Source organism: Paralichthys olivaceus, chromosome 2, assembly GCF_024713975.1.
Source record: "Paralichthys olivaceus isolate ysfri-2021 chromosome 2, ASM2471397v2, whole genome shotgun sequence".
NCBI lineage: Eukaryota > Metazoa > Chordata > Actinopteri > Pleuronectiformes > Paralichthyidae > Paralichthys > Paralichthys olivaceus.
The window spans coordinates 6,912,215-6,927,057 of record NC_091094.1 but is presented as its reverse complement, the minus strand read 5'-3'; the positions used below and the strand labels follow the sequence as shown (position 1 = coordinate 6,927,057).

Genomic DNA, 14,843 nt, shown 5'->3' with positions numbered 1-14,843 from the left:
ATTTGCACTTAAAATAATCAAATAAACCCTTAAAACTGTTTTTTGTTGCAGTGATGATTGTGTTCAGCAGTTGTCTGTGGAATTTACTGTAATTCAAATGGTAACATAATTTGATGGGTAATTATAAATAATTATAATACATAATACTTATATGAAATGATTCATCCAGCGGGGTAATTCCTCTGAGAACTTGTATAATAATGAAAAAGAACGGCCCTTTTTTCAGAAGAGATGGGAGAGGCTGATGGTTATTATTTCCTGCCATTGTTGGAATAATAATCTTAATTATTACAAGCAAGAGCCAGTTTTTTTTTTATTTCCGAGCACAAGAAAATGCTTTAGTTTCTCTGCACGTACATTTACTTTTAAGCCCTATGAGACTGTGGCGTTTGACCACGCCACGGGGTTCCCCTCACGACAGCCAGAGACAGACCAGTCCAACCATTGCGTGTTCAACATCCTTTATTGCCTCCCAACTGAAACTTACAACACATGTAACTTAACTGGTCCAGCACTATTTGCTGGACCTTCAGCTTCCCCAGTGTCTTCCCCCGTGTCTCTCGTGTCCTGGAGTGCTTCTCCCGTGTTCTCTGAGCGTTCTTCTCCCGAGTCTAGTGCGTTCTTCTGAGTGTCTTTTCCTGAGTGTCTCAGAGCGTTTTCCTTCCCGGAGTTCTCAGTGTTCTCCGTCGAGGCAGCTCTGCTGCCTCCTTTTAACGTCTGAGGATCAATCAGCTAACAGCTCTCACCTGTGCTGATTGATCCTCAGTGGTGCAGGTGAAGGTGCTCTCTCCGCCCCTTCACCTCCACATACCCCCACCGTCAATTTCAGGCCCGGGAGCTATCCGGCCTGAACTACTCCCCCCCCCCCCTCCCATCCGGCCAGGGGAGGAGCCCAGCCCACCGACTGAGGCGCTCCGGGGGTCGAGCAGGTGGGCGTCGCGGGACGCGGCATCCCTCAGGCGGCCTGGAAGGTGGGCGCCGCCGCACGGGCACCTTGGACCCCGGAGCAGGTGGGCGCCGCCGCACGGGCACCTTGGACCCCGGAACAGGTGGGCGCCGCCGCACGGGCACCTTGGACCCCGGAACAGGTGGGCGCCGCCGCACGGGCACCTTGGACCCCGGAACAGGTGGGCGCCGCCGCACGGGCACCTTGGACCCCGGAGCAGGTGGGCGCCGCCGCACGGGCACCTTGGCCCCCGGAGCAGGTGGGCGCCGCCGCACGGGCACCTTGGCCCCCGGAGCAGGTGGGCGCCGCCGCACGGGCACCTTGGCCCCCGGAGCAGGTGGGCGCCGCCGCACGGGCACCTTGGACCCCGGAACAGGAGTGCGCCGCCCTCCGGGAGACCCCGCCGACCTCGGCACCGGGACCGGAGGCATCAGCTTCTCCGCTGACCGGGGCGCCGGAAGAGGAGCAGGACCCGGAGGTGTCGGCTTCCCCGCCGACCTCGGCACCGGGACCGGAGGCGTCAGCTTCTCCGCTGACCGGGGCGCAGGAAGAGGAGCAGGACCCGGAGGTGTCGGCTTCCCCGCCGACCTCGGCACCGGGACCGGAGGCGTCAGCTTCCCCGCTGACCCGAGAGCAGGAAGAGGAGTCGCCCCGGGAGGTGTCGGCTTCCCCGCCGACCTCGGCACCGGGACCGGAGGCGTCAGCTTCTCCGCTGACACGGGAACAGGAAGAGGAGTCGGCCCGGGAGGTGTCGGCTTCACCGCCGACCGAGGCACCGGAACCGGAGGTCTCGGCTTCCCCGCCGACCTCAGCGCTGGAACCGGAGGCGTCAGCTTCCCCGCTGACCCTGGAGCCGGACCCATCGGCTTCACCGCCGATCGGGGACCAGCGCTCCCCGCCCTCTCCAGCTCGGTGCCGCAGGTGAGGCGCTCAAGCCTCATCCTCTCCGTCTGCCTCAGGAGCTCCTCCGTCTGCCTCTGCGTCTGCCTCAGGATCTCCATCGTCTCGGCCCACTCCCTGTCTCTGGCTGTGTGAGGTCCCTGTTCGGGCGCCAGTGTGGCGTTCGACCACGCCACCGGGTTCCCCCCACGACAGCCAGAGACAGACCAGTTCAACCATTGCGTGTTCAACATCCTTTATTGCCTCCCAACTGAAACTTACAACACATGTAACTTAACTGGTCCAGCACTATTTGCTGGACCTTCAGCTTCCCCAGTGTCTTCCCCCGTGTCTCTCGTGTCCTGGAGTGCTTCTCCCGTGTTCTCTGAGCGTTCTTCTCCCGAGTCTAGTGCGTTCTTCTGAGTGTCTTTTCCTGAGTGTCTCAGAGCGTTTTCCTTCCCGGAGTTCTCAGTGTTCTCCGTCGAGGCAGCTCTGCTGCCTCCTTTTAACGTCTGAGGATCAATCAGCTAACAGCTCTCACCTGTGCTGATTGATCCTCAGTGGTGCAGGTGAAGGTGCTCTCTCCGCCCCTTCACCTCCACAGAGACAAATTGTGATTTGTGAATATGGGCTGTACAAAGAAAAGTTCATTGACTGATTTACTTTTTTACTGCCGCAAGAGGCGCACGACGGGCACAGGAAAGTTTGGCTACACTCGGAGAATTAATAAATGGCACTTGTTATGGATTTGCAGTTAAAATTAACAGTTAACAGATGGAATGAACTTTATCTGAGCAGCAGTGATAAAAATCAACAGCACAAGACGGATTAATGGCTATTTTAGGTTTTTAGTGGGCGGAAGATATGATTTCATATCCTAGTTATTATTGGGTTAGTTAGTTATTGAAAGGTCTGTGTCGGGTTGTTCTTGCTCCGTGCAGACTTGTTTTCACCGAGGAGCTTCTGGTTTGGTTGGTTCCTTGGTTTGTCAGCAGGATTACCCAAAAACAACAGAACATATCTTTAAAACTAAGTGGAAGGATGGGAGTTGGCCCAAAAAAGATCTCTTATAGTTTTTGTGTGGATGCTTATAAAGCGGTGGATATTTCAGAGCATTTTTTGTGGATATTGATGAAGAAAATCAGACATTTTTAGGGAACAGATATGTGTGTGTGTGTATTTTTTGACTGCACGCTCTCTACTGAGTTCTAGATGAGTTTGATATGCAGGTTGTGATTCTGCAGGAGCCTTGTTTAAATGTCTTCCAGGTTTGGACAGGTACATGAATAGATAGATAGATGTGTGTACTTTATTAATCCCAAACTGGGAAATTCCTATTTGGCTCAGGGAGATGTTGATGAGATCAAGTTGACTCATGGACGTGAGCTCCACTCTGGGGATTTTTCTAATGATTAGATCTGAACTACCCAAAAAAAAGTAGATTATAATGTTCTCAATACTGATCACTGGATATTTTGAGTCTCAGGTTTGACCTTAAAAGATCAACAAAACAATATCAATGTTTGACCGAATAAAGCCAAGAACATTAAACCAGTCTGTTCAGTTTTTGTGTGCTTGTGCATTTGTGACCAACCCAATCATTTGTTTCTGTGTATTTCCTGAAAGTTGTTGTTTTGTGCTTGTGTGTGTCACTGGAGCATTGACTTGTCTGGATGCAGTTTCCCTTTCCCTCACTTTTACAAGACAGATTTCTTTGCTCCGACATTGACTTGTTCATACCTGCGTTGTTTATGCTTTCGCTCTTGTGACAGTGTTTAATTCCACTGAGTTATAAAACAACTGATGTTTGAATATTGACACCTGCTGGCTCGTGCTACTTGTTCTCAGGTGGAGGTAAAAAGCAAAGGATGAGTGTTCATCAGGGTACAATATCATGATCTGATGTTAATGTGCGGTCGATGGAATTGTACCTCGACACTGGGGGAGCTTGTCTACTTGGCACCCAGGAGACGAGAAGAATCTATTCATCTTGACACCGGTTATATCCTGGACAACCAGACTCTCTCTATGGTTGTCATGACTCCTGTTGGCCGGCATCATGAGATGCAGACTGAGAAACATTCTACTCCAACTGGAATCGCCCCTCGTGATGATCTCATTCTGCAATTAGCTGTTATCCAAGTAAATCTTTTCTCAGTAAGACTGTGTAAAGCAGTGTCACTGGTTCTAGAGAACAAATTCACCTGCACATGACAAATATTCAATTTGGTTAATTCAATTAAATGTCTTCTTTATATTGATATTTCAGGTTATTGATAACCCAGGTTATGGGCCATATTACAGATACTTTCAGGGCTGGAAGACAAACCAGTATTATCTTATGTCAATATCAGTTGTATGATGATAACATGAGCTGCTGTTGGAATAGTTTGTACTACTACTACTATATAAATAGAAAAATCAAATAAGTATCTGCAGATTTTAAATAACAGATTTGTCCATAATTAAAATAAGAAGTATTTGCATGATGATGATATTTGTTTTCACAGTATTAGGTTGATTCAATTGATAACATAACAATAACATAAGTATTTAATTCACAAATTTGAAGCTTCGATTGATTTATTGTCGGATGCAGTTCATTGATCATTGTCGTCATTAAACTCATCATCAGTCGTCTCTCCACCACCGCGACCTCCAGGCACTGGCTGGTATTTGCTCACGTCAAACAAGGTGCATCTCTTTGTGAATCATCGCCAGGAGCTTCATGAAGTTTGTCGTGTTCTTTCCTTTTACACAGAATTGTTTTCACAAATTACACGTGTGGGTGTAGGAATCCTCTCATGTGAATTACAGCCACACTTTCAAACATTGAGCTTTCGGCATTTTGTCGTTGTGTCGACTCTGGTTGGAGGCAGCTACCAGCTGACTGTGGGCTATGTGCTGCCAGAGCCATGCAGAGAGTTTGTTGCCACAAGAGATAAATGTCATGGTAACTTGGCCGGTGTGTGGGGATGTTAATGTTGCCTGTAAGGAGGGAAACTAATTCAGTCCATAGCTCGAGCTCCATAATGAGGAACCAAAATCTGCTTTGTGATTCGGATCATTCCTCTCATTGTCAAAACACCTTGATGATATGGTGATTGCTTTTGATGGAAACTCTGAGCCCTATTCTTTTTAGTAGCTTCTCACCGTAACTCAATATCTGGTTTGAGAAAACCGGTTGTTCCTTAATGTCCTCTCTCTTTAAACAGTAATAGCCTGGACATCCTGCTGTCCCCCTCTGGGTCTGTACGAGCGACGTGTCAGGCATCTGTTGTAGCTGCTTGTTGGACCAATTTGTGGCCGGCATCAGGCTTTCATTACTGGCCTCCAAGTGCACGCACACCTTGTAAGATGGGACTTAATTAAGTTTATGCTTTCTCTGGCAGACCCAGGGGCTTGGCTGCCTGCTTCTGCTGCCGATTGTTGATTTACGTTGGGTCCTCAAGGACGATCTCCTTCGTCTGCCACGGAGCAGAGCTGAAAACAAATGGTGGTTCAATGCCAGCTGTTTAGGGATCATATCTCCCAAATTCTGTCTCAATATTCCATTTTCATGCCTTCGTGCCGGCAGCAGCAGCCGTGCTCGGAGGCATTATGTTTGTCCTCCTATCCGTCAGTCTACCCCATTCTCAGAGACATGATATCTTAGTAACATCTGGAGGGACATTCCTACAAAATTAGCACAATCATTCACTTGTACTCAACAGCAAACGCTATTATGTAAATGTATAATCTGGTAAATTTATGACAATGAACAGGAAATTTTAAGTTTCACTGTGACATCCTAAAGTTCTGCTATTTTCTGGGATGTTATTCAACGTGATGAATCGGGGACAGAAGCAAAGCTTGTGGCCGTGTTTCACATTTGGTCAGATACTTAATTAGTGACACTGATCTCCTTTACGATGTCGATCGTCTGTGCTGACAGGTCTTCACCAGTAAATGTGTCTGGAAGGATGAGATTGTAAACTGCATCATCTGAGGTAAATCTTAGGCAGTGACTAGATATATGTTGTTAAACTGCTGTTGGCTACACACTGTGTCTTGTAAGAGGTCAGAAATGATCCACTGGTTTAATCTTTAACATTATTTCATTTTTTAAAGGAAAGTAAATAGCAACAAAAAAGTTTGGGAAATAACTTTGAAGTAGAAAGTACAATATTTCATCTGAAATGTAGTCAATTAAAGTAAAAATGAGTATACTTGTAAACACTCAAATACCTTAAAATTGTACTGAAGCACTGTTTTTGAGTACTTAAACCCATTAACCATGGGACAGTAACTTTAGAAGACACCGTTCTTCCGTCAGCCACTTCCTTAGGTATTTGTGTTTTCTTCTCATGTGTTCGTGTTAAGCAGGTAGAACGCAAACACAGATTATGAGCCGTGTCTCGGTTTCGGTGTTTGTGTTTCATGTCCAGATGAACCAACTGTGCAAAGACTGTTTGCAGTTCTTCTCATGACCCTTGAAGCCATGAACCTCGAAGAGAGGAAACCCAACCGGATCTTTGGAAAAGCTCTGTAGTGTCAGTATCTGGGAAATATGAATGTAATGTAGCGACAAGATGTGGTGTCAGTTTGATTGACAGAGTCTCTCAGACCTTGAGGTCCACAGTCAAGGTGTGTCACAGGTTCAATTCCCATGCAACGGTTCATCATGTTTCTTTCTCCAGCTCTTGTAAAAATAGGATATTAATCAGTGAAATGTATCTTCATGCGAAAGGATGATTTGTTTGTATTTTTCCTGAATGCACCGTCTCTGCCCAGTGTCTGTTTGGCTTAAGGATTTCCACAAGAGGACCTGCTTCTCGTTCATTATGAGGAAAAAGACATTTGTCAGTGCTGGCCTTCTCTTTGATGTGCACTTCCCTCGCTGTCAGCCACAATAAATGAGATTCATCTGAGAAGCCGAGCAAGACAAATAAATCCAATAAGGTTTTGTCACTCACCCTGTGTCCTTTAGTGACACCCTCTCCTGCTTTCCTCCTGCATTCTCTCTCTCAATCCCTGTTTTCCTTCATATCTGCTTCTTTTCATACACCCTTTGCCACTCCCCAGTGAAGCGTCGCCATTGTTTACCTTTTCAGACAGAAAAATGGTGCTCGGTTTAATAAACAAACGTACCCCTCCGCCACCCTACCACCTCGGGGAGTATTTTAAAAAAGGAACCTGACTGCAAAAGCATTTATTTGTTTCTGTTTTGGAATGTGCTCTTGCTTGTGTGAAGCGCAAAGCCAAAAAAAAAAAAGAAGAGTGACGGAGTAGCAGGGCAACATCTGCCAGACGACACATGCCTGAAACAACAGCACATCCATCAGGTTCCCTCCCAGACACATCTGCAAAGCCCAGGTTCCTGCTCCAACGCCTGGCAGGCAGCGACTTCGATGATGTTGTGCCACATGACGCCAGGCACGGGCACAAAAAGGCAGCTGCTGTTTTTAAATGCGTAGATGCGTCCGATTCAACTGCAACATGCTCGTGCTGCGCGTTGAAGCACAACCTTGGCATCGTTACAAGGAGCAGGAATAAACCTGTAGAGAGTGTTGGGTCCGCGCCCAGAAGACGCTTTGTGTGTGTCACAGGGTCACTTGCGCAACACGTTCCTGCAAACAGGAAAAGGGACTCTGAGCGAGAGGAATGAGAGTGACAGGTTACAAGTAGTGATGTGCAAATTCTGATCCCGTGTGTGATTAAACAACTTTTTGACACTAATTAGATGAACTGACGATAACACAGCTGGGGCAGGACTTGAAGGAGCAGAGCTTTGTGCAGCTGCTTTGTGTTCGCTGCTGCTGGTGCAGCTGAGAGGGAAATGGAGAAGAATTAAAATTTCCTCACCAACGTTCTGTAGGAGCGTTTCTGGCCTCTGTCCTCCCCCAGCAGAGGATTTTCATCTTACTAATTGGTCAAAGTTTGGACATAGTGCACAAGCTGTGTTTCAGATCTTATTAAGTGCTGTTGTGTTTGAAACTTGGTGCTCGGCGTCACTGAGGCTGTTATGGGCCCAGAATAGAAAGCCATTGCAGACATTTTTGTTTTGAGAATGGTTTTATTATTCTGGCTCACTCATCTGCGTCTAACTTTTCTCATTTTCATTATCAAGACAATGCAAGTGCAGCAACCTAGAGATGTACGAGCTGCCTCCTCAATACGATGATGCTTAAAATATTCAACATGACACATTTACATCTTGTAGGCTAGAAAAAGAGGAAATGAGGACAGTTTTCATTAATCGTCAGCGTCCGTAAATCATTTTCATAACATTTTCCAAAACCACATTTCAAATTTCATTTTAAAAAGTCAACAAACTTTTCACACACGAAAATGATGAGCACGAATTCGAGCTACTTCAAGTGTAATTTTACTCCTGAAATTCCAAAAAGTCTTAACACACACAAACAGGTACACAGCAGCCACGTCTGAGGACATGGAGGGGCAGGAGAGGACGGGAGATGTCGCTGAATGGTAGACGATGTGGTTGTTTGCTTTCAGCTTAGATTTGAAAATGAGTGCAGGTTTCAAGATTCCCAGTAATGAGCTGTTGCTGGTGGCGAGGAGAAACGGTTGACTTTACCTAAGCATTGGCCCTGCAAAGGTCCAAGATGCATTGAAACACCAGGTGGTGTTAAATACATTTTATTATTTTAAAAGTGCTGCATCTCTCCAGAAAGAAATATTTTGCACGAGGCATTAAAATTAAGCACAGTCTCTGATGCTGCCAGCTTTGTAAAACTTAGTTTAATCAGCCTAAAGTTTCTTTTTCTTTGAGGTAAAACACTGGAGGCTGTAATGACATTAGAATTAAAAATAATCTGAATTGGAATTGCAGAAATCTTTACAAGCACAGGAAACACACATTGATTTCATGATTACGATGAGAGCGTTAAATATGAATTTAGCGTTCCCCGAATGAACCAGATGTTCAACCTCACTTCTCAGTGGAGCGGTGAGAAAGTCTCCAAACATATCAACAGTCACGACAGCCACAGAATTAGGATCCATTAATCAGCGATCCATTAATCAGAGTAAATATGCAGCGGGGACTGCTGAGACGCAGCCTGCTGCCTGTCTGGTTAACAAGGCTGCGATGCCTCCTGCAGCTTCCCTCTGAAAGAAAGATGTGTCTTACACACGAATATGGTTTTCAGTGGACAAAGCTGTGAGCAGCAGGCGTATGTGCTGTCGCTGCCCGTTAGCTGTCTCCCTCCCGTCTGACTCCCTGCTCCTGTCATTCCTCTTCTTTATCTGCCGCTGGAGCTTACACTTGCTCATCCATTCACCGGCTCCCACTGTCACTCACTCACCCACATTATCAGTGACTATCTCTGAACTATTCTTTGCTACTGACGAGGATTATGTTGGTGTGGGACTGTGCAGAAGAACTGTTGCATGAATGGAAACCCCGGTCTTGAATTAAAAGCATCAGTAAATGGTCTGTATTTATCAAGCACTTTTCTAGTCTCGATTATCAAAGTGCTTCACTGTCCAGTTTTACCATCCACCACTTAACATACATCTTCTTTCAGTGCATTTATGTGCAGCACTTTCTCTATCTTGGATTAATTAAACACTGCCAGCTCAGCCATCAGGGGCAATTCAGGGTTCAGTAAGTTGCTCAAGGACTCTTGGATCAGATCGAACCGCTGACCTTCTGGTTAGTGGATGACCGAGCTGTGATATTTACATTTTTAAAGATACTGTCTCGTACCATTTAATCAGATAAAAACAAATCACTGTCGCTGACTCTTGAAACTTGCTCAAGTTGTCACATGACAGTGAGCCGGTCTATTATTTTTCTCAAAGTCATTATATTATTATGTGATACGGTCTAAGTTCAGGTTGCTTTGAACTATATCCCTACTGTGATTACTCCGTAGGGATGTATTGAACCTCTCATTGATCTTCATACTGAATGGAAACTTGTGGAAACAAAGGAAATAAATCCAAACTTCAAACTGAGCATTTCATCCTTTAATCACTTATTTCAGAGTTCATTTCATTAAAGAAACAAAAATCTTAACGATGATAAAATAACTTGAAAGGCGCTTTTAGGTTATTTATATTAATTACGTTTTGATTTTTTCCCCTCAATACTCTTTTTCATGAGCTAAATAACAGGATGGACATTTTTAACACCTTTCGAGATCCAAAGAAATTGGGAAACCTTGGATGAGTTCATTTTCCTGCTCCATATTAATCCTTATAAAACATGATGCTATCCTCACTATATAAAAAAATAACAGCACCACGAGTGATTATATCTGTTAAAGTTGAGTTGCAAAAAGACTTTGTCATCAACACCTCCAGAAGGTTTGGTTTTTGAGCCATTGCTAATTATCATTAATTATCTGTAGTGGCACCACATCACTAACTCCTTTCAATGCTCCCAGGCCACCTCATTAGCTCTATAGGTTTTTTTCATATGACCAACTCCGCAAGCTACATTTCATTACGATCTGCGATGCTGGAGAATTTGACTCAGAATAACTCATAACCTCCCTCTCTGTGGGTTTAATCATACTAAATTAAATATCCCCAGGTTTGACTGCATTGTCTCGTTTGGCGTGTTTCAAGTGTTTTTGTACAACCTTCTTTTTTGCAACCTCTTAAGAGCCACAGTGAGTTTTGGTTAACCGATTTCCTTCCTTCAACCTGTTTGTAAATCTTGTAGCCTAGTACTTTTACTACATTAAAAAAAAAAAAAAAGTCCCTTTTTTATCAGATCAAATGAATTGAAACAAGCCTCAGTACAATAAGCTCAGACTTACAAACAGCACCAGACTCTGTTGCAGCCCTTCCCTCAGGCCACAGTGAGCACATGATGCTTCTGTAGATGCTGCTGACCTTTCTGGCCTTAATGTGCTACTTATCCAGACAGATAACAGTCATTCTGCAGCGGCCGCGTCTGCCTCAGCATCACTGAACCACAGATGCTACACGGGGGAGGTCCGGGGAGAGGTGACCACTGTGCAGTAATGAATGTTAGATATGGCTTTAATTGCCGGCATCACTCAAGGCAGTATTAACCTGGTTAGAGGGAAGAGTCGTAAAAAAGCCGATTCTAGGCTTCTCTCATACAGCAGCCAATAAAGATGTGGTCCCCCGGGAGCTCCGAGGAATGCTCCCTGTCAGCCGCAGGGCTTTTCTGCGTTGACGACTCCAGAAGCTGTGTTATTGAAAACGCCATCATCCTTTCTCTGCCTCTGGAGTCTGAGTCACATGAAAACACATGAGGACTACATTCAAAGTGAGAGGGATAATCAATAATGCCTGCGTTGTCCACCAATCAACTACCTCACAACACGGCTCTCGTAAGTTCATCACTTCATATTCTCCAGAAAAAAAACCCTGACCTACTTAAAGCTGACGCTGCATCTCTTTCTGTGTGGAACAAGGGGAATCCGGGGGTGGGCAACTGTGGAGCTAATCTCCCAAGCATTTGTGTTTTATGTGCAGTCTCAAACTTGCTAGCTGACACAATTGTTTTCATGTGGTATATGCTCGTCTCCAAATGAAATGAATTGTGGTTAAACGGCTGAAATGTTTTACTCTCGAACTGCACCTGCTTATTTTCTTTTGTTCTTGTTTTGACCATAGTCGATGTGATTCTCTTTGTGGTTAACTGGAGTCGACTGCTTTTGATGTGTGCCATCAGATTTTCATCACATTCACAGAGTATGAGAAGCAGCAGGCAGGTGACAGGAGCACCCATTAGGCTCCAGTCCTCGTCGACTGCAGAGACACGTGTGAGGGACAGCACCTGCCAACATCATGTCATAACAGAGGAGCTGTTCTCGGGAAAAAACCCCCACAAACTATTACATTGTGACAGGCAGCTTCTCGATGCATGGTTCCATTATGATGCTGAAAATGTCCAACAAGCATGGAGACAAATTTATATTTAATGTTTCAGGAAAGCTCAGGCTGATGATGTCATATTTAATCCAAAGATCGATATTAGGGTCAGATATCGTTCATATTTGAGTCGATTCGGTACAACTTCTGGTACCTGGAATCAGAACCAACGTTATTTTTTTGGGGTACTTTGCTGTTTCATCTCCTCCATGTTAAAAAACAGTTAATAGCCAACCAACACTGGACAAGAACAGTTTCTCCAGCTACAACTTAACTCAGTGAGTAAGTAATTACCTGTAGTGGTTGTCTGTGAAGCTGTGGATGCGTTACATTAAGTTTCGCTGTCCATGGAGGGTTCAACCTCTTTTGCCTCTGGCTACAGGCTTGCTGCTAACGTTAGCCACAGCTGCTGTTCAGGTTTTAGATATATTGTGTTTGACCCCGGGGATCATCAGATTAGATGTGTGGTCGCAGCCAACTTTGCATTTTGCATTTCAAACACTGCAAACAGCCTCGTCTACTCGCCACTGCCTCCAATTACCCACATTGTTGGTTGTACTGACCTCAGTCAGTTCCCTTAAAAGTACATGGTTAAGTAGCCCTAATTCATATATACATCCCTGTGTTTACATACAGTAGTACAGTCACCACTACTGTATCTGCAGATATCTGCCCTAGGGATCCACTGTGTCAAATCTATTGCATCCTCTGACTGTGATGAATCAGATGATGAAGAATGTGTTGGTCAACTTAGAAACAAGAGGTTTTAACCCTGCCCTGCTGCACAGCCACCACAGGGACAGCGAGTCATCCATCCGTATCATGGTACAACCACCATAACTGAACGTTGAAGCTGGTAGTGTTTAATGACCCGCTCCCGGATACGTGACTGTTCTTACAGTATCTGGAACTCTCATTCAGGAAGAGTTGACTGCAGGAACCATTATATGGCCATTAAATATCCTCTCCAAGCATTAAAACAACACACTTTCTTATCTTAACACCTTCCTGCCAAATACAGGCAACTGATAACTGCAGTAAAAAAGTATTATTGGAATCCAAGAGCTCTGGTTTAATGACTTAATTACAAGGACCAGCTCAAGCACTAGAACTATAAATGTGCAAATGTGGGTAGATATCTGTGTGCAAAATGTTCAGGTAATTTGGGGAAAAACATTGAGCATGTGATTAATGATAATCACTGCATCTCCTCTTATGCTTTTCAAACAATTGTACAGAAGCACACATGAAGGGAATGGCTCTGAGTCTTGTTAGGAACATATTCGTGCTGTTTGGGAGGTGCAGAGGGAAAAAAATAGGAATATTCTGACAACATTAGTTGAACAACACCTTAGTTGTTAGTCTGCTCACAAAATGTTCAATCTTTGGTTTATGCTGCAGTGATGCGCTGCAGTATCAGTTAATGAAATGTATTATCATTTTACAAAAGTATTTTTTCCCACATAATTGTGTCAAAATAGACAAAATAGGCTTTGAATCAGTGAAAGGAGCCAATTTTAAGACTGTGAATTCATTGTAAATTTTAAACGCATTTCATTGAGGCAATATGTTGTTTCCATACAAACACAAAATGCCACAATGTCTCATCAGAAGATTTAAACAGAGAGTTAAATAATCTGTGGATTTGTATTGTGAATTTAACATTTGCAGTTTGTTAGTTTCTCAGTGAGCGAGTGATTATATTTTCCTGGATGGATTTTATGGAAGACTGCACTGATGCCAAATCTACAGTTTTGAATATTCCTTCAATAAAATTGGTGCTCGGTTGCAGTCTGGTCCATTTTTTTCCCACTGAGCTTCGCACCAACACTCTTTCCAAATGGGTTATGGCCTCTGTGTCCTCCTGTTTTGTTGGTTGAGTTGTGATCTTGAAAACTTACAGATATAAATACCCCTTTAACCAGTTACACAATTTTTTTTTTACCTGTGGGTGGACTTGGTGCAGGACTCCGCTCCACCCAGGCTGCTGCTCCCTGCTTCACCCCCTCACACTTCACATCACAGCTACGAGACAACGTTATCACACTGATGTGAAGGTTTGCCTTTGGCGGTTATTCTGGTTGTTATAGTGAGCAGCACTGACCTCAGGCCAGATGTCAGTTGACCTCAACCTCTTTATGCAGAAGTTGTCGTTCCCTCTGGTGATGCTGCCAAAACAATAAAACCGCATCGAAACCTCTTGTAAATGTTTTGAATTTGCAGGCTTCATTGCTTGTTAGCGACAAGGTGAGTGTGTGCGGTGCTGTTCCACTTCCTGAAGCCGTCACAGCACCACTCTCCTCTTTTTTCCTCTTTTTCTTCTTTGCTTAGGACAAATAGACACCACACATTTTGTTCTTGTCATTTCTCCATTTGTTGGAGACATTCAGCGGAAAAGTAATGGAGTCCCTGTGGAGTCGGGCGGCCGATATGGCTCTCCTGTGGGGGGGGAGTTGCACTGGATGGATAATGTCACGGGCCACTGCTTGGAGCGAGAGAGGGAGGAGGAGGGGCTGTTGGGAGGCAGGATGGGTGAAAGGAGATAGAGACGGGAGGAAATGAGAATGTGCAGGTAGCCATCACAAAAAAAGAGTGTGTTGCATCAGTGTCATATGCATGATGCTGTATATCCACACCAGCGCTCCTCTCTCTTTTACTCGCCCTCAGTGCACGGGTGGCGAGTATTAAATTAAGCAGAGCTGCCGGTGTCACATGCTGCCACATGCACAGAACGTGCTTATCAACATTATTGTGTGTTAATTGCCCTCTTGAAATGATTCCCTGTCAGATCAGCCATGACGGGATGTTGCCTGTGGTTTGAATAATTTTCTGTACCTGTAATTAAAAAGGCTCTTCCGGTTTCATGTTGTCTTATATTAAACACAACATATATGCCATTAGAGAAGCGCTCACTTTGAATTACTCCTCTTTTCTTGATTCTATTCGTTTCCTCTCATAAGGAAGCCCTGAATTCATCATAACCATTGTTAGCAAGTGAGGAAAATGTGGGTGACAGGCAAGAAAGAACGCTTTGATGGCAACATTCAGCGCTCCGTGTGCACCCTTATGTGTGCGTGCGTTGCGTGGGTGTATGGATCTGCTGTATGTGTGCATGCGTATTAGTCCCAGGAGAGGTCTTTCAGCAGATACACGCCTC

General features: G+C 44.9%; 2 protein-coding genes across 4 annotated transcripts in view; one reads left to right on the top strand and one right to left on the bottom strand.

Annotated features, from left to right (window-relative positions):
- Window positions 1–14,843, top strand: part of LOC109635510 (membrane-associated guanylate kinase, WW and PDZ domain-containing protein 3) — a 130,826-nt gene that overhangs the window by 40,357 nt on the left and 75,626 nt on the right. The window lies entirely within an intron of this gene.
- Window positions 454–2,113, bottom strand: LOC138411948 (uncharacterized). 2 transcript variants are annotated; one of them, XM_069533722.1, is made up of 2 exons: window positions 1,445–2,113; window positions 454–1,354 (listed from the first exon to the last, which is right to left on the bottom strand). In XM_069533722.1, the coding sequence occupies exons 1-2, from the start codon at window positions 2,077–2,079 to the stop codon at window positions 853–855; spliced, it is 1,137 nt and encodes a 378-aa protein (XP_069389823.1). In that variant the 5' UTR covers window positions 2,080–2,113; the 3' UTR covers window positions 454–852. The 2 variants fall into 2 exon arrangements, with proteins under 2 accessions (XP_069389823.1, XP_069389833.1); XM_069533732.1 differs by having other exon boundaries at window positions 455–1,354; window positions 1,535–2,107.

What these genes read in the sequence shown, in the direction of transcription:
- LOC138411948 (XM_069533722.1), bottom strand. Translation starts at nt 2,079, where the DNA reads ATGTTGAACACGCAATGGTTGAACTGGTCTGTCTCTGGCTGTCGTGGG. An exon ending in CCTCCGGTCCCGGTGCCGAG is followed by an intron (nt 1,355 to 1,444) that starts GTCGGCGGGGAA and finishes CCCGGTGCCGAG; the next exon opens with GTCGGCGGGGTCTCCCGGAG.